General features: G+C 46.0%; 1 protein-coding gene across 1 annotated transcript in view; it reads left to right on the plus strand.

Moving 5' to 3' along the window:
- The window catches only part of LOC137380633 (sodium bicarbonate cotransporter 3-like), a 249,305-nt gene that overhangs the window by 116,554 nt on the left and 108,338 nt on the right, over window positions 1-24,413 (plus strand). The window contains exons 9-10 of the mRNA XM_068052777.1: window positions 17,824-17,911; window positions 18,357-18,503. Coding sequence (XP_067908878.1) covers window positions 17,824-17,911; window positions 18,357-18,503 — 235 coding nt within the window. The remainder of the gene's footprint in view (window positions 1-17,823; window positions 17,912-18,356; window positions 18,504-24,413) is intronic.

The raw sequence follows: 24,413 nt of genomic DNA on the forward strand, positions 1-24,413 counted from the left end.
CATAGAAGACCCTCAATGATCCTTGGGGTTCCTCCTTATTCTCATCAACATGCTGCTGTTTGTCGACATCATCTACAGACATAGGGTCAGCTTCCACATGTACACTGACATCCAACTCACCACTCCACTCGCCTTGACCCCTCCACTGTTCACGTTGTCTGACTGCTTGTCCAATATCCAGTCTTAGATGAGCTGCATGTTTCCAGCATTGGGAAGACCATTGTCTCCAACCTGTGCCATGAACTACATATCTTCACTATGGATTTAATCCCTTCCCCATCCATTGACACAGGTTGAAACAGACAGTTTTCCGTCTCTCTACCCTATTTAACCATAAGCTGAACTTCAAAGTCATATCCTCTTGATCACTGTCAACTCCGTAATGTCATCTGCATCTGGCACTGCCTCACCCTGGCTGCTAAAACCCTTTTCCATGCCTTTGTCACCTCCAGACTTGACTATTGCAATGCTCTACTGGATAGCATTCCATCCTCCACCCTCTTCAAATTTCAGCTCATTCAAAACTCTGCTGCCAATATTTTATTCTGCATGCCCATCACCACTCTTGCTAAACTACATTGACACCCAGTTCCTCACCACCTCCAATTTAAATTTTTACCCTTGTATTATTAAATTGTATTATATTATGGTCTTGGCCCTCCCCATCTTTAATTTTCTCCAGCTGTGCAACCCCACCACTCCACATTTTCTCTGTTCCTTTGACGCTGGCCTTTTGTGCACTCACCCCTTTCCTTCACCCCATTGTTGGTGCCGTGCCCCCAGCTGCCTGGGCCCTACTATCTGGAATTTCCTGCTTAAACCTCTCCAACTCTTTTGCCTTTTTTTAAGGCCTTTTTTAAAACACGCCTCCTTGACCAAGCTTTTGGCCGCAACTGTGGCCGTACAGAGAAGCTGTGAAGAGTGCAACGTTGTGAGTGTTCTAGTCAGGATTGTAGCACAAGTGAGAGTTCAGTGCAGGGGGTGGGGGGGGAAAGAGATGCTGCTTTATTTTTCCTTTTCACTTTGCAGTACTTGTAGTGGAAGCTTGAGGCAGTACGTATTTAACATTTTTGTCCACTAAATGCAAGTTGGTGTATAGAAAAAGAAAAAAAAGAGTAACAAACAAACTAGATATAAATCATAAATAATCTAGACTAAGATATGGCAGAGCAGTTTGGGTGTCTGTACTGCAGTATGTGGGAGTTTGTGGATAGTGAGACGATCCTGAGCGAACACATCTGCAGTAGATGTGACCACCTTGAATCTCTCTGGCTGAGAGTCATTGGGCTGAATTTTATTGTGGCGATGGTCCTGGAAGGTGGGTAAGAGACCCCCGCCTTGGCCTTCCGTCGGACCCCCATTGCAATTGCACAGCGGTGAGTAATTAACTGTCTGGCATCCTTTTAAAGAATGAGCTCCAGCCTCTCAAAGCTGTGAGCCAATCGGAAGGCTGGCAGCTTTGCAGCACCGGCAGCATCAGTGGAAGCATCGGTGAATGCCGATACTGCAGGAGGCCCTGCAATACGAAGATGTCTGGGGACCCCAGGAAAGGTGAGTGGGGTCAGGGTCGCTGGGGCCATTCAGACAGGCCCCGGCGACAGCGTTGTGAGGGAAGGGGGGAGCAACGTTCACCGCCTGACCTTCACTAGGAGGCCACCAGGTTTTACTTGGTGGCATCTCCCCGCAGTGGCAGGTCCCTCTGCCTTCTATCAAATTGAAGAAGAGGTGGGAAGAGGTCCTTAAGCGGCCATTAATTGGGTACTTAAGTGTCTTAATGGCCTGGGCCGGGAAGGCCGTCCTCTGCTTTCCCCGTCCCAGACTAAATTGGAAGCCTTCGGGAAGGCGCCGAGCACTCCGGCCCCTGCCTTCTGATGCAATTTTATTGGGGCCCCCTGCTTCCATTCCCGTTCCGAGGGGGGCCATAAAACTTTAGCCCATTAAGCTCAAGTGAGAGTTGGAGACACGTAATGGAGGGCTAACAGTATCTGGTTAGTTTGCTCCAGAATTCAGTCACACCTCGTACAGAGATATAGGTTCAGAATAGGGTTAGTGTGACTGATAGTGTGCAGAGTAAGGGAAACCCAGGTGGCAGAGAGAATGAGGAACTTCACAAACTGATCCTATCCAAGCAGTGCGATGTACTTGCTACCTGTGAGGGTAAGTATAAAGACTGTTGGAAGGACAGCCAGAATGTGGACCATGGCACCTTGGAGCAGTGAGCTATACAAAGAGGGGAGGAGGGGGAAGCCTCATGTGGTAGTTGTGGGGGATTCAATAATTCGGGGGACTGAAGACATCCTTAGTAAGCAGGATTGAGAGTCCCACATGTTGTTGCCTACCTGGTGACAGGGTGAGAGACATCTCAAACTGGCTTGAAGAGGGAGGGGGAGGATCCAGATGTTATGATCCATATTGGGACCAACAACATAGGAAAGAGTGGGAAAAAGATCCTGTTTGGAGAGTACAAGGAGCTAAATTAAAGAATTGGGCCTGAAGAGTTTTAATCTCTTGATTATTATTTGAGCCATATTCAAATTGGCATAGGGATAAGCAAATCAGGGAGGTAAACATGTGCTGAAGGAATGGTGTGGGAAACAGGGGTTCCATTTCACGGAACACTGGCAGCATGACCCGGGACAGGAAGGAACTATACCTTTGTGATGGGCTCCACTTGACTCAGACTAGACCAGCGTCCTAGTGGAAAAGATAAATAGAGTGGGCACAAGTACTTTAAACGAGTAAGTGGGGGGAAGGCTTAGTTGGAAAAGGTAATATAGTGGGCGGCACAGTGGCGCAGCGGTTAGCACCGCAGCCTCACAGCTCCAGCGACCCGGGTTCAATTCTGGGTACTGCCTGTGTGGAGTTTGCAAGTTCTCCCTGTGTCTGCGTGGGTTTCCTCCGGGTGCTCCGGTTTCCTCCCACAGCCAAAGACTTGCAGGTTGATGGGTAAATTGGCCATTATTATTGGCCTAGTATAGGTAGGTGGTAGGGAAATATAGGGACGGGTGGGGATGTTGTAGGATTAGTATAAATGGGTGGTTGATGGTCGGCACAGACTTGGTGGGCCGAAGGGCCTGTTTTAGTGCTGTATCTGTAAATAAATAAAAATAATATTTCAAAAATAAACAAAAGGAAAGAGAGCAGAGCAACAGTCAGAAATTGTGCTTTAGGCAGTACAGGTAAATGGAAACTCAAAAGATGTAGAATAATTAACCAGGAAAGAGAAATAGGAAACATGCGAGTAAGACATTAGAGCAGAAGGTCAGGTTAGGGTCTGTGGCGCAAATAAGGGTTATACAAACGAATGGAGCATGAGGCCAACAAATTGAATGAATTGCAGGTGCAAATTCAACTTGAAGGTTATGATATGGTAGCCATTAGTGAGGCATGGCTGCAAGACAGTTAGGACTGGGAACCAAATATGCCAGGTTAGAAAGACTGCAGCAGGGTTGTCCAACCTTTTCGCAATGGTGGGGGGGGCGGCCACATTACAATTTTTGTCTTATGGGGACTGGTGAGACAGTTCCGGAAAGATAAAGGCATTAAAAATTTATCTTGCTATTAATCAAAACAACAACAAATGTGCATTTTTGTGAAGAAGCTTTAAATGAGAAGATTAATTTATTGACTTAATTTCTCATCGCTATGTTGGAGAGAGGAATAATTGACAATCTAGTTGTGTGAGACCCCTTGGAGATGAGCGACCATAATATGATGTAACTCTCCATCTTGATGAAGAATTCTGTAGTTGATTCTGAAACTAGGGTCCTGAATCTTAATAAAGGAAACTGCGAAGGTATGAAGCGTGAGTTGGCTATGACGGATTGGGAAACGTTACTTAAAGGGATATCGGTGGATAGGCAATGGCAAACATTCAAAAGAGTGCATGAATGAACTGCAATAATTGCTTATGCCTGTCTGGTGCAAAAGTAAAACGGGAAAGGTAGCCAAACCATGGCTTACAAGGGAAATTAGAGATAGCATTAGATCCGAGGAAGAGGCATACAAATTTGCCAGAAAAAACAACAGACCTGAGGATTGGGAGCGGTTTAGGATTCAGCAAAGGAGAACCAAGGGATTGATTAAGAAGGGGAAAATAGAGTATGAGAGTAAGCTTGCGGGGAACATAAAAACTGACTGTAAAAGTTTCTGTAGGTATGTGAAGAGAAAAAGATTGGTGAAGACAAATACCCTTAGAGTCAGAAACAGGGGAATTTAGTATGGGGAACAAAGAAGTGGCTGACCAACTCAATGCATACTTTGGTTCTGTCCTCACAAAGGAGGACACAAATATCATACCAGAAATGTTGGGGAGCACAGGGCTTAGTGAGAGAGGAACTGAAAGAAATCAGTATGAGTAGAGAAATGGTGTTGGGGAAATTGATGGTATTGAAGCCTGATGGTATGCATCCCAGAGTACTTAAGGAAGTGGCCCTAGAAATGGTGGATGCATTGGTGGTCATCTTCCAAGATTCTATAGACTTTGGAACAGCTCATGCAGATTGGAGGAACCCCACTATTTAAAAAGGGAGGTAGAGAGAAAACAGGGAATTATAGACCAGTCAGCCTGACGTCGGTAGTGGGGAAAATTCTAGAGTCCATTCTCTAAGATTTTATAGCAGAGCACTTGGAGAACAGTGGTAGAATCGGACAGAGTCAGCAAGGTTTACGAAATGGAAATCATTTACTAGAATAAATCTACTAGAATTCTTCGAGGATGTAACCAGTAGAGTTGATGAGGGACAGCCAGTGGATGTGATTTATTTTGACTTTCAGAAGGCTTTCAACAAAGTCTCACATAAGACATCAGCTTGTAAAATATTAAAGCACATGGGATTGGGGGTAGTGTATTGTGATGGATAGAAAATTGGTTGGCAGACAGGAAACAGAGAGTAGGGATAAATGGGTCTTTTTCCGAATGGCAGGCAGTGACTAGTGGGGTACTGCAGGGATCGGTGCTAGGACCACAGCTATTCACATCATATATTAATGATTTAGATGAGGGAACTAAATGTAATATCCCCAAATTTGCAGATGACACAAAACTGGGTGGGATGGTGAGTTGTGAAGAGGATGCAGAGAGGCTTCAGGGTGATTTGGACAAGTTGAGTGAGTGGGAAAATGCATGGCAGATGCAGTATAACGTGGATAAATGTGAGGTTATCCACTTTGGTAGCAAAAACAGGAAGGCAGATTATTATCTGAACGGCTATAAACTGAGAGAGGGGAATATGCAACGAGACCTGGGTGTTCTCATACGCCAGCCGCTGAAGGTAAGCATGCAGGTGCAAAAGGCGGTAAAAAAGGCTAATGGTATGTTGGCCTCCATAGCGAGAGGATTCGAGTACAGGAGCAGGGATGTCTTGCTACAATTATACAGGACCTTGGTGAGGCCACACCTGGAATATTGTGTGCAGTTTTGGTCTCCTTATCTGAGGAAGGATGTTCTTGCTATAGAGGAAGTGTAGCGAAGGTTGACCAGACTGATTACTGGGATGGCGGAGCTAGCGTATGAGGAGAGATTGAGTCGGTTAGGATCATATGCGCTGGAGTTCAGAAGAGTGAGAGGGGATCTCATAGAAACCTATAAAATTTTAATAGGACTTGACAGGGTAGATGCAGGAAGGATGTTCCCGATGGTGAGGGAGTCCAGAACCAGGGGTCATAGTCGAAGGATACGGGGTAAATCTTTCAGGACTGAGATGAGGAGAAATTTCTTCATCCAGAGAGTGGTGAGCCTGTGGAATTCGTTACCACAGAAAGCAATTGAGGCCAAAACATTGTATGTATTTAAGAAGGAGTTAGATATAGCTCTTGGGGCGAAAGGGATCAAAGGATATGGGGGAAAGTGGGAACAGGTTACTGAGTTGGATGATCAGCCATGATAATGAATGGCGGAGCAGGCTCGAAGGGCCTAATGGCCTGTTCCTGCTCCTGTTTTCTGTGTTTCTATGACTGATTTAGTGAGATACTTGGCATTTTTCTGCTTGCACAAGTAGTCAATGTTTGCACACACACGTGTTGTAGCAATGCAGAGTATCCTGGATAGGGGTCCATCTGTCAGGAGTGATCTTGATTACACTCTCTCCATCTCTGTGTCCCCCCTTCTCTGTGGCCCCTCCTCTACCTTCTCCCCCCCCAGTCCCCCCGTGGGTTTTGCCGCAGGCTTTTTAAAAAAAAAGTCAGAATCCGCCCGAAACCCCCGAATCTGCCCAAAGTAGGGAAACCATTGTTCCTGCTCCCAGCACCTGTCATCCATGAAACTGATGGTGGGATTATCTTCAAAAAGCTGGTCTGGAAGAGGTTGACAATGGAAAATTTGTCATCTCTGGATGGAAACTTTGGTGGGCCGGATCCTGTATGTTGGACAACCGTGGTCTACAGGAAAGATTGGAAAAATGCTGGAGGCTGAGGAGTGGCCTTAATGATTAAGGATGAAATCACTTCATTGATGAGAGAGGATATGATGAGAGGTAAGCAGGCACTGGAGACTGTATTTTATTTGATTTAGAGATACAGCACTGAAACAGGCCCTTCAGCCCACTGAGTCTGTGCCGACCAAGAACCACCCATTTATACTAACCCTACAGTAATCCCATATTCCCTACCACCTACCTACACTAGGGGCAGTTTACAATGGCCAATTTACCTTTCACCTGCAAGTCTTTGGCAGTGGGATGAAACCGGAGCACCCGGCGAAAACCCACACAGTCACAGGGAGAACTTGCAAACTCCGCACAGGCAGTACCCAGAATTGAACCTGGGTCCCTGGAGCTGTGAGGCTGCTTATGGGTAGAATTAATACATAGAAAAGGATTTAAGACTGTCCTGGGAGTTGTGAATGGGCAACCTTGTATTAGCTGTGAAGTGGTTGCTTATATAAATGCAGAGGTTAGACAAAAATGCAATGAAGGCATAGTGGTTTTAATAGGGGATTTTAATTTGCATATAGCTTGGGATAAATTAGCAATTGTCAGAAAGGTAGTGAATTTCTTGAGTGTGTCTATTATAGTTTTCTGCAACAATATGCCCTGGAACCAATAAGGGGCATGCCATATTAGATTTAGTAATCAGCAATGAGCCAGATTTAGTTAACATCCTAATGGTGTGTGAACATTTAACAAGTGGCTATCATGATATGATCGAGTTCAATGCAGTGTTTGAAAGGGAGAAATGTGAAACTACTAAGATTCTGGATTTGGTAAGGCTGACTTCAATGGGATGCCTATCCACAGAAAACTGGGGAAATCTGTTGCTGGGTAAAAGACAGAAAATCAATGACAGGTGTTCAAAAAAGAATTAATGTGATACAGAACCAGTTTATACCCTCGAGGCGAGAGTTCTACTTGCCAAAAAATAATCATGGATAATGAAAGAGGAAAGAGGCAACTTAAAACTAAAAGCATGCGAAAGTGCAAATATTAGCACAGATCCTGGTGAATGGGAAAGATAGAAAGAGCAGCAAAGGGTGACAAAGCAGGTAGTCGGAGCTACAAAAAGGGAGGTTTGAAAAGAAACTTGCAAAAAATTATAAAACTTTTCCAATTACATTAGGAAAATGAAGGTGCTCAGAAACAAAGTGGGCCCTTTAAAAACTGATGATGTTGATGTTGTTGTCGATGAAAATAAAGAAATGACAAACATGCTGAATAATTACTTTGTGTCAGTATTTATAGTTGACTAAGAGGTCAGCATGCAGGACATCCCAAGGAAACTATTACTAAATGAGTGACAGGGATTCAACAAAATTAACATCAACAAAGTAACCGTCATGGAGAAGTTAATGTGGCTAAAGAGTGACAAATCCCCAGGACCAGGGCTTCCATGCCAGGATTTTAAAGTAGTAGGTGAGAACATTGCAGTAACTGTAGTTTTGCAAAGTTCTCTCACTTTGGGAGCTCTTCCTTTTAGATTGGAAAATTGCACATTCCACTCCACTATTTAAGAAAGATGAGAGAAACCAGGGAATTATAGATCAGGAGCTTGATATTTGTTGGGAAGTTGCTAGTCGATAATTGAGGATAGGGAAACTGAACACCTCGAAAATTTTCAACTGATAAATGAGAGCCAGCCACTGACATCAAGGCAGCATTTGACCGAGTATGGTGTCAAGGAACCCTAGCAAATCAGGAGTCAATGGGAATCTGGGTAAACTCTCCGCTGGTTGGAGTTGTACCGAGCTCAAAGGAAGATGATTGTTGGAGTTCAATCATCTCAGCTCCAGGCCATCACTGTAGGAGTTCCTCAAGATAGTGTCCTAGGCCCAACCATCATCAGCTACTTCATCAATGACCTTCCTTCTATCATATGGTCAGAAGTGGGGATCTTCGCTGATTGCACAATGTTCAGCACCATTTGTGACGACTCAGATACTAAAGCAGTCTACGTAGAAATGCAGCAAGACCTGGAAAATATCCAGGCTTGGGCTGATAAGTGGCAAGTAACATTCGCACCACACAAGTGCCAGGCAATGACCATCTCCAACAAGAGAGAATCTAACCATCTCCCCTTGACATTCAGTGGCATTGCGATCACTGAATCCCCAACTATCAACATCCTGGGGGTTACCATTGACCAGAAACTGAACTGGAGTAGCCATATATATACCGTGGCTACAAGAGCAGTTCAGAGACTAGGAATCTTGCGGTGAGTAACTCACCACCTGACTCCCAAAGCCTGTCCACCATCTACAAGGCACAAGTCAGGAGTGTGATGGAATACTCTCCACTTGCCTGGATGGGTGCAGATCCAACAACACTCGAGAAGCTCAACACCATCCAGGTCAAAGCAGCCTGCTTGATTGGCACCCCATTCACAAACATTCACTCCCTCCACCACCAACTCACAGTGACAGCAGTGTGTACCATCTACAAGATGCACTGCAGCAATGCACCAAGGTTCCTTTGACAGCACCTTCCAAACCTGTGACCTCTACCACTTAGAAGGACAAGGGCAGCAGATGTGTGGGAGCACCACCACCTGCAAGTTCCCCTCAAAGCCCCACACCATCCTGATTTGGAACTTTATCGCTGTTCCTTCACTGTCGCTGGGTCAAAATCCTGGAACTCCCTTCCTAACAACACTGTGGAGGTAACTACCCCACATGGACTGCAGCGGTTCAAGAAGGCATCTCACCACCACCTTCTCAAGGGTAGTTAGGGATGGGCAATAAATGCCGGCCTGGCCAGTGATGCTCACATCCCCATAAACTAATTTAAAAAATGTATTTGTAAAGGGTAGGTCATGCCTGATGACTTTTTGAGGCGGTGACCAAAGTAGTGGACAGGGGTTGTTATTTATATGGGCTTCCAGAGGCATTCGATAAAATCCCTCATAACAGACTGTTAGCTCAGGTTGAAGCTTATGAAGTTGAAGGTAAATTATTGACCTGGTTATGAAATTGCTGAACGGCAGGAGACAGAGTGTAGGAACAATGGGAAGGTACTCTTAATTGGCAGGATGTAATTAGTGGCGTCCCTCCACGATCTATGTTGGGGTCAACGTTGCACCGCATCTATTAATGAGTTAGATGATGGGATAGAAAGCCACATATCCAAATTATCTTTGACACAAAGAAGGTGGCATTTTGATCAGTGTCTATGGAAGCGTAAAATTACAAAGATGTTGATAGATGAAGTGGGTGGGCAAAACTGTGGCAAATGGATTTCAATGCTAGCAAATGTGAGGTCATCAATTTGGACCGATAAAGGATAGAACATGGTATTTTCTAAATAGTGATAAACTAGGAAGAGTGGAGTACAAAGAGACTTGGGAGTCCAGGTACATAGAGCATTAAAACGTCGTGAACAAGTACAGAAAATGATCAAAAATGCTCATGGAATGCAGACCTTTATATCTCGAGGATTGGAATACAAGGGGGTAGAGGTCGTGCTTCAGCTATACAAAGCCCTGTTTAGACCGCACCTGGAGTATTTTGAGCAGTTCTGGGCATCACATCTCAGGAAGAATATATTGGCCCTGGTATCGTAGATTTAGTAGTTTGCCACCTGGAAGATCCTGGCTAGAATACTTATGAACAGGCTTGTGCCTACCATTGTGGAAGAAAACCTTCCAGAGAGCCACTGCGGTTTCAGAGGAAACAGAGACATCACAGACATGGTATTTGCACTTACAAATGCAAGAGAAGTGGCGTGAGCAAAACAAAGGCCTGTACGTCACTTTCGTAAACCTCACCAAGGCATTCGACAGTGTGAGCAGAGATGGATTTTGGAAAATCCTTGCAAAACGTGGATGCCCACCCAGGTTCCTGGCCATGGTGAAGCAGTTTTATGAAAATTCGTACGGATAAGTCAAGCAAAACAGTGACCTCTCAAGTCCCTTCCAAATCTCCAGTGGCGTGAAGCAGGGATGTGTGCTGGCCCCAACCTTATTCACCATCCTTTTCGCATGATGCTGCAGCAGGCAACAGAAGACCTTAAGGAGGGAGTTTACGTACGCTTCCGGACTGATGGAGGCCTTTTCAACCTCTGGCGTCTTCAGGTTCACACAAAGACACAAGAAAATCTCATCCATGAACTACTTATCGCCGATGACTGTGCTGTCCTGGCCCACAGTCGGTCAGACCTGCAACGTATAACAACACATTTTTCCCAGGCGCACAACTCTTTGGACTAAATATCAGTTTAAAGAAAACTGAAGTCCTGCATCAGCCTGCACCCTCAAGAAGATTATAGACCACCAAGCATTGTCATTAAGGGTTCTGAGCTGAATGCCATCAAGCAATTTACTTATTTGGGGAGCGCCATCTCATTTGATGCCACCATAGACAAGGAAATGGACAATAGGTTGTCAAAATCAAACAGTACACTCGGCAGACTCTACAAACGGGTATGGAGCAACGACAGTCTCAGAACACAGACCAAATTCAAAGTGTGCGAAGCCGTAGTCCATGCCACCCTTCTGTATGGTGCCAGGCCATGAGTCCTATACCGCCGTCATGTATGTCTTCTAGAGTGCTTCCATCAGCGCTGCTTCCGCAGCATCCTCAAGATTTACTGGCAGGACCAAATCACAAACGTTGAAGTCCTGGAAACCGCCAACATCACCAGCATCGAGGCCATCTTCCTGCAAAGCCAACTGCACTGGGCGGGTCACGATGCCTGGATGGACGATAGTCGCCTGCCCAAGATCGTGTTGTATTGGAGAGCTGACCATGGGTAAAAGGAACAGAGAGGTCCATGGAAACATTTCAAGGACTCCCTGAAGAAGTCCCTCTGTGTGCCACATCGACCAGCGACAGTGGGAAGCGCAGGCCATAAATCGTAATGCCTGGAGATGCTACATCATAGACACCTTTTTAGACTGAGCGAAGAACCAGCATGAAAAAGAAAAGGAGGAGAAGGATGGATCCAATTGCACCCAACAGCGACTACACCTTCACTTGTACCCACTATGGGAGAATCTGCTGGTCACAGATAGGCCTGACTAGCCACCAGCGGGCCTGCAACCGATGAGTAGAACCTTCCCAAAATCTTCATTTGTGAAGAAATGCCAAGAAGAAGACCTGGTCTCCAAGGGTTAAGCTACGAGATGAAATTATAGAAAATAGGATTGTATTCCCTGCGAAATAGAAAGTTAATTGGTGATTTGATCGAAATTTCCATGATGTTAAGGCAAATGGATAGTTTCTCCCCATCTATCCTATTTCCATTGGGGCGCTGGTTGGGGGGGGTTGGTGGTTGGAGTCTAGGACCAGGGGGCATATTCAAAAAATTAGAGACAGATCTTTCTTGGGTTCAATTAGGAACCACTTCATGCATCGGGTGGTGGAAGTTTGGAACTCTTCAAATGGCAGTTGATGCTACATCAGTTATTAATTTTAGAACTGAGATTGTTAGATTTTTGTCAACCAAAGGTATTGAGCGATATGAGGAAAAGTGGGTATATGGAGTTAGATCACAGATCAGCCATGATTTAATTGAATGGCGGAACAGGCTCAAGGGGTTAAATGGCCTATTCCTGTTCCTACGTTCTACCCCTCCTAATATCTCCCCCTTTGTCTTGACGTTTATTTTGGTTTGATTATGCCTTAATGGAGGTTGTGTAGCTTGGGCAACTCACAACCTCCATGCATGCGCCATGGAGAGGTCATTCCATAGTCTCCTCACAGCGACCAAATCAACACGGAAGGCAGCAGATACGGGTTATAAGTCCAGCTCAATTGGCGTAGAGATTGGGCGCCACGGGTTGCCTTTGTCGGTGGGAGAGGTCATCGCATCTCACTGGACAGCTACCGCCTGCCTCAAACCGGGCAGCCCCCGGTCAGTAAGGTTCTTTCCCGCCATAGTCCACCTGCTTCAATGGGTGCTTGGAGCTCAGGGTCATTGCCCGACAAGTGGACTGTAACACTGCACCAAACAGCACGACCAAAAAAGGAAAGAAGGTACCAGCCCTTCGTTTTGTAAGCTGGAACGTCAGAACTATGTGTCCTGGCCTGTCGGAAGACCTTACACAAATCAACGATTCTCGGAAGACCGCCATCATTAACAACGAGCTCAGTAGACTCAATGTGGACATCGCAGCTCTTCAGGGGACACGCCTCCCTGCGAACGGATCTCTAAGAAAGCAAGACTACACCTTCTTCTGGCAGGTTGGGGATCCTGAAGAACCAAGACAGCACGGAGTGGGCTTCGCCATCAGAAACTCTTTGCTCAGCATGATAGAGCCACCCTCAAATGGCTCAGAACGCATACTGTCCATCCGACTGTTCGCCTCTGGTCGAGTACACCAACTCAGCATCTATGCTCCAACACTCTGCCCCCCCACCTGAAGCTAAAGACCAGTTCTACGAGGAACTCCATAATATCATTAGTAGCATCCCCAACACCGAACACCTATTCCTGCTGGGGGACTTTAATGCCAGGGTTGGGGCCGACCATGACTCGTGGCCCTCCTGCCTTGGGCGCTGTGGCATGGGAAGGATGAATGAGAATGGACAGAGACTGCTTGAGTTGTGTACCTAGCATAACCTCTGCATCACCAACTCGTTTTTTCACACTAAACCCTGTCACCAGGTTTCTTGGAGGCACCCAAGATCACGTCGTTGGCACCAGCTGGACCTCATCGTCACAAGGCGAGCCTCTTTAAACAGCGTTCAAATCACATGCAGCTTCCACAGTGTGGACTGCGACACCGACCACTCCCTGGTGTGCAGCAGGGTTAGCCTCAAACCAAAAAAGCTGCATCACTCCAAGCAGAAGGGCCGCCCGCGCATCAACACGAGCAGAATTTCTCATCCACAGCTGTTACGTAAGTTTCTAAATTCACTTGAAAAAGCCCTCCAAAACACTCCCACAGGGGATGCAGGGACCAAGTGCGCCCACATCAGGGACGCCATCTATGATTCAGCAATGAGCACCTATGGCAATTGTGTGAAGCTGAATGCAGACTGGTTTCAATCACACATTGAAGAGCTAGAACCTGTCATAGCCGCTAAGCGCATTGCACTGCTGAACTACAAGAAAGCCCCCAGCGAGTTAACATCCGTAGCACTTAAAGCTGCCAGAAGCGCGGCACAAAGAACAGCCAGGCGCTGCGCAAATGACTACTGGCAACACCTATGCAGTCATATTCAGCTGGCCTCTGACACAGGAAATATCAGAGGAATGTATGATGGCATTAAGAGAGCTTTTGGGCCAATCATCCAGAAGATTGCCCCCCTCAAATCTAAATCAGGGGACACAATCACTGACCAACGCAATCAAATGGACCGCTGGGTGGAACACTACCTAGAACTGTACTCCAGGGAGAATGTTGTCACTGAGACCGCCCTCAATGCAGCCCTGTCTCTGCCAGTCATTGATGAGCTGGACGAACAGCCAACAAAATCGGAACTCAGTGATGCCATTGATTCTCTAGCCAGCGGAAAAGCCCCTGGGAAGGACGGCATTACCCCTGAAGTCAAGAATGCCAAGCCTGCTATACTTTCCGCACTCTACGAACTGCTTTGTCTGCTGGGACGAGGGTGCAGTACCACAGGACATGCGCTATGCCAATGTCGTCATCCTCTATAAGAACAAGGGTGACCGCGGTGACTGCAACAACTACCGTGGAATCTCCCTGCTCAGCATAGTGGGGAAAGTCTTCGCTCGTGTCGCCTTAATCAGGCTCCAGAAGCTGACTGAGCATGTCTATCCTGAGGCGGAGTGTGGCTTTTGAGCAAAGAGATCCATCATTGACATGCTGTTCTCCCTTCGCCAGCGACAGGAGAAATGCCGTGAACAACGGATACCCATCTACGTTGCTTTCATTGATCTCACCAAAGCCTTTGACCTTGTCAGCAGACGTGGTCTCTTCAGACTACTAGAAAAGATTGGAAAGCAACTAAGTATCATCACCTCATTCCATGACAGTATGAAAGGCACAATTTAGCATAGCGGCGCCTCATCAGACCCTTTTCCAATCCTGAGTGGCGTGAAACAGGGCATCTTCTCCCTGCTGCTCTCACATGCGTTCAAGTCTTCAGAAGAAGGAATTTTCCTCCACACGAGATCAGGTGGCAGGTTGTTCAACCTTGCCCGTCTAAAAGCGAAGACCAAAGTACGGAAAGTCCTCATCAGGAAACTCCTCTTTGCTGATGATGCTGCATTAACATCTCACACTGAAGAGTGTCTGCAGAGACTCATCGACAGGTTTGCGGCTGCCTGCAATGAATTTGGCCTAACCATCAGCCTCAAGAAAACTAACATCATGGGACAGGACGTCAGAAATGCCCCATCCATCAATATCGGCGACCACACTCTGGAAGTGGTTCAAGAGTTCACCTACCTAGGCTCAACAATCACCAGTAACCTGTCTGTAGATGCAGAAATCAACAAGCGCATGGGAAAGGCTTCCTCTGCTATGTCCAGACTGGCCAAGAGAGTGTGGGAAAATGGCGCACTGACACAACACAAAGGTCCAAGTGTATCAAGCCTGTGTCCTCAGTACCTTGCTCCACGGCAGCGAGGCCTGGACAACGTACGTCAGCCAACAGCGACGTCTCAATTCATTCCATCTTTGCTGCCTCCGGAGAATCCTTGGCATCAAGTGGCAGAACAGTATCTCCAACACTGAAGTCCTCGAGGCGGCCAACATCCCCAGCATATACACCCTACTAAGCCAGCGGCGCCTGAGATGGCTTGGCCATGTGAGCTGCATGGAAGATGGCAGGATCCCCAAGGACACATTGTACAGTGAGCTTGTTACTGGTATCAGACCCACCGGCCGTCCATGTCTCCGCTTTAAAGACGTCTGCAAACGCGACATGAAGTCCTGTGACATTGATCACTAGTCGTGGGAGTCAGTTGCCAGCGATCGCCAGAGCTGGTGGGCAACCAAAAAGGCGGGGCTAAAGCGTGGCGAGTCGAAGAGACTTAGCAGTTGGCAGGAAAAAAGGCAGAAGTGCAAGGAGAGAGCCAACTGTGTAACAGCCCCAACAACCAATTTTATCTGCAGCACCTGTGGAAGAGTCTGTCACTCTAGAATTGGCATTTATAGCCACTCCAGGCGCTGCTTCACAAACCACTGACCACCTCCAGGCGCTTACCCATTGTCTATTGAGAAAAGGGGGTCAAAGAAGAAGATGCCTCAATGAAGCGGGCGGCACAGTGGTGCAGTGGTTAGCACCGCAGCCTCACAGCTCCAGCGACCCGGGTTCAGTTCTGGGTACTGCCTGTGTGGAGTTTGCAAGTTCTCCTTGTGTCTGCGTGGGTTTTCGCTGGGTACTCCGGTTTCCTCCCACCACCAAAAGACTTGCAGGTTGATAGGTAAATTGGCCATTATATAAATTGCCCCTAGTATAGGTAGCTGGTAGGAGAATATAGGGACAGGTGGGGATGTGATAGGAATATGGGATTAGTGTAGGATTAGTATAAATGGGTGGTTGATGGTCGGCATGGATTCGGTGGGCCGAAGGGCCTGTTTCAGTGCTGTATCTCTAAATAAATAAATAAATAAATAAAGCGCCGTGGGACTTTTTCTACACAAAAGGTGCTATATGGATGTAAATTATTGTTGTATGGTTTTCCCTTTCAGTGTGTTTCATTTAGGATTGCAGATTTATATTCCAAATCTCTGTCCATTGAAGCTAAGATAAGGATTCATAACTACTTTGGGTTTAATGCCCTTGATGCCTTCAGTTTTTTGTGGATAGAATTAAGAGCAACTGCTGGTCTAAGCCATTCATTTGATAAAAATAGTAAGTAAGTCCGTTACAGGACATTGGATAAATGGACTGTAAAATCTTTTCCTTATTTGTTGAACCTCTATAAATACTAGGTTGTAGAACTCTGCTCAATGCAGCTGTCTTGATTAGATAATGTTCCCCAATCTGTCATAGGTAAAGCTTCAGCCAGGATTATGCTGTTAGCTTTCTTTTCTATTTTTTAATGTTTTCAGGATGGGGACAGTATACTAGCAAGCTGTATTTGTTGCCTATCCCAAGTTGCTCTGAGAAGGTGACGGAGGGCCTTCCCTATGAGCCCCTGCAGTCCTTATGGTGATGGTGCTCCCAAAATTATAGGATATTGACTCATTGATATATGCCAACGGCAGGTTGGTTTGTGACTAGGAAGTGTTTCCACGACATTGCTGCTCTTGGCTTTCTTGGTAGAAATTGTGCGTATGGAGGGAAGTGCTACCAAAGTAATCTTGGCGAGTTGCATGCAGTGCATTCTAGATTATTCTATGCACTGTGGCTGCAGTGTGTTAGTAGCGAGGGGTGAACATTGAGCCCGTTGGGAGGGGCACCGATCAAACAAATAGCTCTGTACTGGGTGGTGTCAATCTCCTTGAATATTGTAGCGGTTGTACCCATCCAGGTGAATATCCTATCATAATTCTGATTTTAATCTTGCAGATGGAGAAACTTCAAGGGTTCAGGAGGGGAGTCACTAATTTCAGAGTACCCTGTCTTTGCTTTTGTCTTGAAACCATAATACTGATTGCTGCTGGTCCAATTCACCTTCCAGCATTGGTAACCTCCCCACAAGGTCTTGATAGTGATGCGCTTGGCAATGGTGATATTGTTCACAGAAAGATGGCTGGGCTTCCATTTGCTCAGGTTGGTCATTACACACTACTTATGTGGCATGAATGTTAACTGCAGCTTGTCAATCCAGGCTGGATAATATTTATGTCCTGCTGTAGGCTGACATGGGCTGCTTAGTTATCAGAGGTGCTGTGAATGGAGCTGAATACTGGGATCATCAACCCCAGTCCTGACCTTATCATGGTAGAAGATCATTGATGAAACAGTTTGGCTGAGGACCCTTTCTTGCAGAGCTCCTGCAGTGATGAAGGGCTTCAGACAATCGCAACCTTTTTCATTTTTGTCAGGAATGCCTCTAGAAATGAGAGGGATTTCACCTCGAACCCCACCACCCCAAATCCATCAAAAACACTTCACACCATTCTCTATATTAAAAGTTTTCAGAATATGTTTTCCAGTTGCTGCTTTTCAGTTGTTCTGTTTACTCGGTTAGTTTTGTTACAGTTTATGAACAGTGTTGTGGGTAAAATAGATAATGGAGGCTATTTTGTGCTCCCAGTTAGTGCAATTCAGGCCTGGGAGTGCAGTATCAGCCTTGGTGACCCAAAAAATGCATCTTTCAATATGTCTGAAATTGTGGCATCGGTATATATGTGAAAAATGATTCTGTCCTTGATGTTTAGTTGTAAATATTTACATTGCCATCTACAATAAGAATGTAGTAACAGGAAATGGCTAGTCGCTTCAAGGAGAAGCAAGCAATTTGATCAAATTTAGGGTGATAGCTGGAAAGCTCTGTTTTATTTTCTAATGTGCATTTTCCTTCCCTTTAGATTTTTGTTTCTTATGTTGGGACCATCTGGCAAAGCACAGCAATACCATGAAATTGGTAGATCCATAGCTACTCTAATGACAGATGAGGCAAGTTGAGTTTTTCTCAAGGTGGTCTACCAGAGAATTACTTTAGGTCATGTACAGGGCTGTAATTGATTTTAAATCCAATATTGGGAAGTTGAGACCTCTTTCATTTGTCTACTCTTGGTCTTATCTGACCCTCAGTCTATAAAATAAATGTTTGCACGAAGGGACACTTATTGGATTTGTTAATTTAGAAAATTTATTAGTAAATTGTAATTGTAAGTGAACTACTTTTATAGTTACTGTGTATCATTGCTACTTCAGGAGACAAGGTAAATCTGCTGAACCACAATTGTTAACTTTCAAAAATTTTAATTGTTAAAATCACTGTGACAGACTTTAATACTGCAGTTGTTCTAAAGAATGTAGCTATATTTCCTCATTGGATCTGTACTTAAAACAGGAGTGGCTAATAAATGTGTTTGTGTGTGTGTATAAATATATTAAGGTTTTCCACGATGTTGCTTACAAAGCAAAAGACCGGACAGACCTGCTGGCGGGAATAGATGAATTTTTAGATCAAGTTACCGTTCTCCCACCAGGCGAGTGGGATCCTTCAATACGAATTGAACCACCAAAAAATGTTCCTTCTCAGGTGAGAATTTCCTTGTCATCCTAATAAAATGAAAACTTAATACATTTGAAAATTTACACCTTAAAATGGGTTCTTACCTTACTTTTCAAAAAGTGTGTAAATGCAACATAGTCAGATATTAGAACTTCAGCTGAGCTTTATCTTGTACTATAACTTGCTTGCAAGTTAATGTGAAGATAATCCCAGGTATTCCCTGCGCTCCAAGGTGTGAATGCAGGCTAGAAAGATGTCAAAATGAAAAGAAAAATACAAATGCTTGAAATTTGAAATAAAAGCAGAAAATGCTTGAAGTACACAGTAGTTCAGTCCACATCTGAAGAGGAAATATCTGTTAATACTGTCTTGGATGTATACTCTTCAGGTTGCTGTCTAATGAGGGGTACTCACCCAAAACTTCATAGCAGGTCGGTTTGTACTGACAGGTATGAATTTCCAGTAGTTTCTGTTGTTCTAGGAAAGTACCAGGTTGAAATTTTGGTCAATGCATAAATTAGTTGAACTTGGTTAGAATGGTGTTGGTGGAACTACAATTTGCTTCAGTGTCCCTGTGCTTCAGGGTAGAATGATGAATGAACACTCTTGTTTCTGATAGCAAATCAGTGACACCCGCACAAAAGGATATCTGGTGAGTAAAAGCAAAATATTCCAGATGTTAGAAATCTGAAATAGAAACAAAGTGCTGGAAATACTCAACAGGTCAGGCAGCATCGGTGGAGAGAGAAGCAGAATTAACGTTTCAGGTCTGTGACCTTTCATCAGAACTGGCAAAAGTTAGAAAAGAACTCGGTTTTAAGCAAGTGAAGATGGGGGTTGTTGGGGAAGAGAGCAAAAGGGAAGGTGTGTGATAGGACAGGGAAGATTAAATAACAAAGATGTCATGGGACAAAGGTAAAGAGAGTGTTAAATAAAAAACTAGAAATGCTGGAACCACTCAGCAGGTCTGGCAGCATCTGTGGAAAGAGAAGCAGAGTTAACGTTTCGGGTCAGTGACCCTTCATCGGAACCGAGAATTTTAATGCTTGTGCAGAAAGACAAAGCATTAGTCCAGTGAGTATTAATGGTAGAGTAATGAGCAGCTCTGTCCAAAAGCACAAACATGAAAAACAGGCACATGGTTAAAAAATAAAATACAAAAGGTCGAAAAATATTTAAAAAAAAGCCAGTCATGCTCTGAAATTGTTGAACTCAATGAGTCTGCAAGGCTGCAGAGTCCCTAATCGAAAGATGAGGTGCTGCTCCTCGAACTTGCGTTGATGCTCGCTGGAACGCTGCAGCAGGTGAAGAACAGAAATGTGGGCATAAGAGCTGGTGGGTGTGTTGAAATGGCAAGCAACCGGAAGCTCAGGTCGTGCTTTTGATCTGAGCGAAATTATTCTGCAAAGTGGTCACCCAATCTATGTTTGGCCTCCCCCTGCGAAATGTAGAAGCGACCGCATTGTGAGCAGCGAGTACAGTTTTATTTTATTTGTTCATGGGAGGTGGGCTTCACTGGCTAGGCCAGCATTTATTGCCCACCCCTAATTACCCTTGAGAAGCTGGTGGTGAGCTTCCTTCTTGAACTGCTGCAGTCCATGTGGGGTAGGTACACTCAGTGCTGTTAGGAAGGGTGTTCCAGGATTTTGACCCAGCGACAATGAAAGAACTGCGATATAGTTCCAAGTCAGGATGGTGTGTGGCTTGGAGGGGAACTTGCAGGTGGTAGTGTTCCCATGCATCTGCTGCCCTTGCCCTTCTAGGTGGTAGAGGCTATGGGTTTGGAAGGTGCTGTCGAAGGAGCCTTGCTGCGTTGCTGCAGTGGATCTTGTAGATGGTACACGTTGCTGTCATTCTGCATTGGTGATGGAGGGAGTGAATGTTTGTGAATGGGGTGCCAGTCAAGCGGGCTGCTTTGTCCTGGACGGTGTCGAGCTTCTTGAGTATTGTTGGAGCTGCACCCATCCAGGCAAGTGGAGAGTATTCCATCACACTCCTGACTTGTGCCTTGTAAATGATGGGCAGGCTTTGGGGAGTGAGGAGGAGAGTTACTCGCTGCAGGATTCCTAGCCTCTGAACTGCTCTTGTAACCACGGTATTTATATGGCTACTCCAGTTCAGTTTCTGGTCAATGGTAATCCCCATGATATTGATAATGTGGGATTCAGCAATCGTAATGCCATTGAATGTCAAGGGGAGATGGGTGGATTCTGTTTTGTTGGAGATGGTTATTGTTCGGCACTTGTGTGGCGTGAATGTTACTTGCCACTATTGTCCAGGTCTTGCTGCATTTTTACACAGACTGCTTCAGTATCTGAGGAGTCGCGAATGGTGCTGAACATTGTGCAATCATCAGTGAACGTCCCCACTTCTGACCTTATAATTATAGGAAGGTCATTGATGAAGCAGCTGAAGATGATTGGGCCTAGGACACTACCCTGAGGAACTCCTGCAGTGATGTACTGGAACTGAGATGATTGACCTCCAAGAACCATAACCATCTTCTTGTGCGCTAGGTGCAACTCCAACCAGCGGAGAATTTTCCCCTTGATTCCCATTGACTGCAGTTTTGCTAGGGCCCCTTGATGACATACTTAGTCAAGTTTTGCCTTGATGTCAAGGGCAGTCACTCTCACCTCACCTCTTGAGTTCATTTCTTTTGTCCGTGTTTGAACCAAGGCTGTATTGAGGTCAGGAGCTGAGTGGCCCTGGCGGAACCCAAACTGAGCGTCATTGTGCAGGTTATTACTAAGCAAGTGCTGCTTGATAACACTGTCGATGACACCTTCCATCACTTTACTGATGATCGAGAGTAGACTGAGGGGGCGGTAATTGGCCGGTTTGGACTTGTCCTGCTTTTTGTGTACAGGACATACCTGGGCAATTGTTCACATTGCCAGGTTGATGCCAGTGTTGTAGCTGTATTGGAACAGCTTGGCTAGGGGCGCGACAAGTTCTGGAGCACAGGTCTTCAATACTGTTTCCAGAATGTTGAGAGGGCCCATAGCCTTCACAGTATCCAGTGCCTTCAGTTATTTCTTGATATAACGCTGAATGAATCGAATTGACCAAAGACTGGTGTCTGTGATGCTGGGGACTTCAGGAGTAGGCCGAGATGGATCATCAGCTCGGCACTTCTGGCTGAAGATTGTTGCAAATGCTTCAGCCTTATCTTTTTCACTGATGTGCTGGGCTCCCCCATCATTGAGGACGGGGATATTTGTGGAACCACCACCTCCAGTTAGTTGTTTAATTGTCCACCACTATTCAAAACTGGATGTGGCAGGACTGCAGAGCTTACATGTGATCTTTTGGTTATGGGATCGCTTAGCTTTGTCTATAGCATGCTGCTTATGCAGTTTGGCACGCAGATAGTCCTGGGTTGTAGCTTCACTCGGTTGACACCTCATTTTGAGGTATGCCTGGTGCTGCTCCTGGCATGCCCTCCTGCACTCTTCATTGAACCAAAGTTGGTCCCCCAGCTTGATGGTCATGGTAGATTGGGGATATGCTGGGCCATGAGGTTACAGATTGTGGTTGAGTACAATTCTGCTTCTGCTGATGGCCCACAGCGCCTCATGGATGCCCAGTTTACATTGCTAGATCTGTTCGAAATCTATCCCATTTAGCACGGTAGTAGTGCCACACAACAGGATGGAGGGTATCCTCAATGTGAAGACGGGATTTTTTTCTCCACAAGGACTGTGCAGTGCTCACCAGTACTGTCATAGGCAGGTGCATCTGCGACAGGCAGATTGGTGGAGATGAGGTCAAGTATGTTTTTCTGTCTTGTTGGTTCTCTCACCACCGGCTGCAGACCCAGTCTAGCAACTATGTCCTTTAGGACTCGGTCAGTGCTACCGAGCCACTCTTGGTGGTGGATGTTGAAGTCCCCCACCCAGAGTACATTCTGCGCCATTGCCACCCTCAGTGCTTCCTCCAAGTGCTGTTCAACAGGGAGGAGTACTGATTCATCAGCTGGGGTGTGAGGGAGGTTTGTGCTGTAGGTGGTAATCAGCAGGAGGTTTCCTTGCCCATGTTTGACCTGATGCTGAGAGACTTCATGGGGTCTGGAGTTGATGTTGAGGACTCCCAGGGCAACTCCCTCCCGACTGTATACCACTGTGCTGCCACCTCTGCTGGGTCTGTCCTGTCGGTGGGACAGGACATATCCTGGGATGGTGATGACGGTGTCTGGGACGTTTTCTGTAAGGCATGATAAGGTATGTCAGGCTGTTGCTTGACTAGTCTGTGGGACAGCTCTCCCAACTTTCGCACAAGCTCCCAGATGTTAGTAAGGAGGACTTTGGAGGGCTGACCGGGTTGGGTTTGCCATTGTTGTTTCCGGTGCCTAGTTCGATGCTGGGTGGTCCGTCCAGTTCATTCATTATTGACTTTGTAGCGGTTGGATACAACTGAGTGGCTTGCTAGGCCATTTCAGAGGGATTTTAAGAGTCAACCTCATTGCCGTGGGTCTGGAGTCACATGTAGGCCAGACCAGGTAAGGACAGCAGATTTCCTTCCCTAAAGGGCTTTAGCAAACCAGATGGGTTGTTACAACAACCCATTAGACTAGCTTTTTAATTCCAAATTTTTATTAATTGAATTCAAATTCCACCTTCTGCCATGGTGTGATTTGAACCCATGTCCCCAGAACAATGCTCTGGGTCTTTGGGTAACTAGTCCAGTCACAATACCACCATGCCGCTGGCTCCCTTATGTATACGAAATTGAAGGAAGTACAAGTAAATCGTTGTTTCACTTGGAAGGAGTGTTTGGGGCCTTGGATGGTGTGGAGAGCGGAGGTAAAAGGGCAGTTATTACACCTGCTGTGATTGCATGGGAATGGGGGGGTGGAGGTGTGGACCAGAGTGTTACAGAGGGAACTGGAAAACTTCTTCAACTCTGCTTCCAATTTCTGCCCTTCTCTCACCTTTACATGATCTGTCTCTGATACGTCCCTTCCCTTCCTCAACCTCTTTGTCTCCATTTCTGGTGATAGGCTGTCCACTAATATTCATTAAATGTCCACTGGCTCCCACAACTACCTTGACCACACTTCCTCCCACCGTTTCCTGTAAGGACATCACCCCGTTCTCCCAGTTTCTCCGTCTCTGATGCATCTGTTCTGATGATGCAACCTTCCACAACAGCGCTTCTAACACGTCTTCCTTTTCCTCAACCGGGGATTCCTCCCCAACTGTGGTTGGCAGGTCCCTCGACCGTGTCAGACACATTTCCTGCACTCTGCCCTCACTCCTTCCCCTCCCTCCCAGAACCGCGACAGGGTTTTTTCCCTTGTCTTCATTTTCCACCCCACCCCTTCACATTCAAAGGGTTATGCTCCGCCATTTCTGCTGCTTCCAGCGTGATGCCACCACCAAACACATCTTGCCTTCTCCTCCCCTATTAGCATTTCGAAGGGATTGTTCCGTCCGTGACACCCTGGTCCACTCCTCCATCACCCCCGCCACCCTGTCCCTTTCCCACAGCTCCTTCCCATGCAATCGCAGGAGGTGTAATATGTGCCCTTTTACCTCCTCTTTCCTCACCATCCAAGGCCCCAAATACTCCTTCCAGGTGAAGCAACGATTTACTTGTACTTCCTTCAGTTTAGTATACTGTATTCGCTGCTCACAATGCAGTCGTGTCTATATTGGGGAGACCAAAAGCAGATTGGGTGACAGCTTTGCAGAACACATGACCCGAGCTTCTGGTTGCTTGCCATTTCAACACCGCCCCCCCACCCCACTCTCATGCCCATATTTCTGTCCTTGGCCTACTGCAGCGTTCCAGTGAACATCAACGCGAGCTCGAGGAGCAGCAACACATCTTTCAATTAGGCACTCTACAGCCTTGTGGACTCAACATTGAGTTCAGCAATTTCAGAGCATGACTGGCTTTTTTATGTTTTCATATTTTTTTTTTTACCTTTTA

The sequence above is a fragment of the Heterodontus francisci genome, chromosome 2 (genome assembly GCF_036365525.1).
Source record: "Heterodontus francisci isolate sHetFra1 chromosome 2, sHetFra1.hap1, whole genome shotgun sequence".
NCBI lineage: Eukaryota > Metazoa > Chordata > Chondrichthyes > Heterodontiformes > Heterodontidae > Heterodontus > Heterodontus francisci.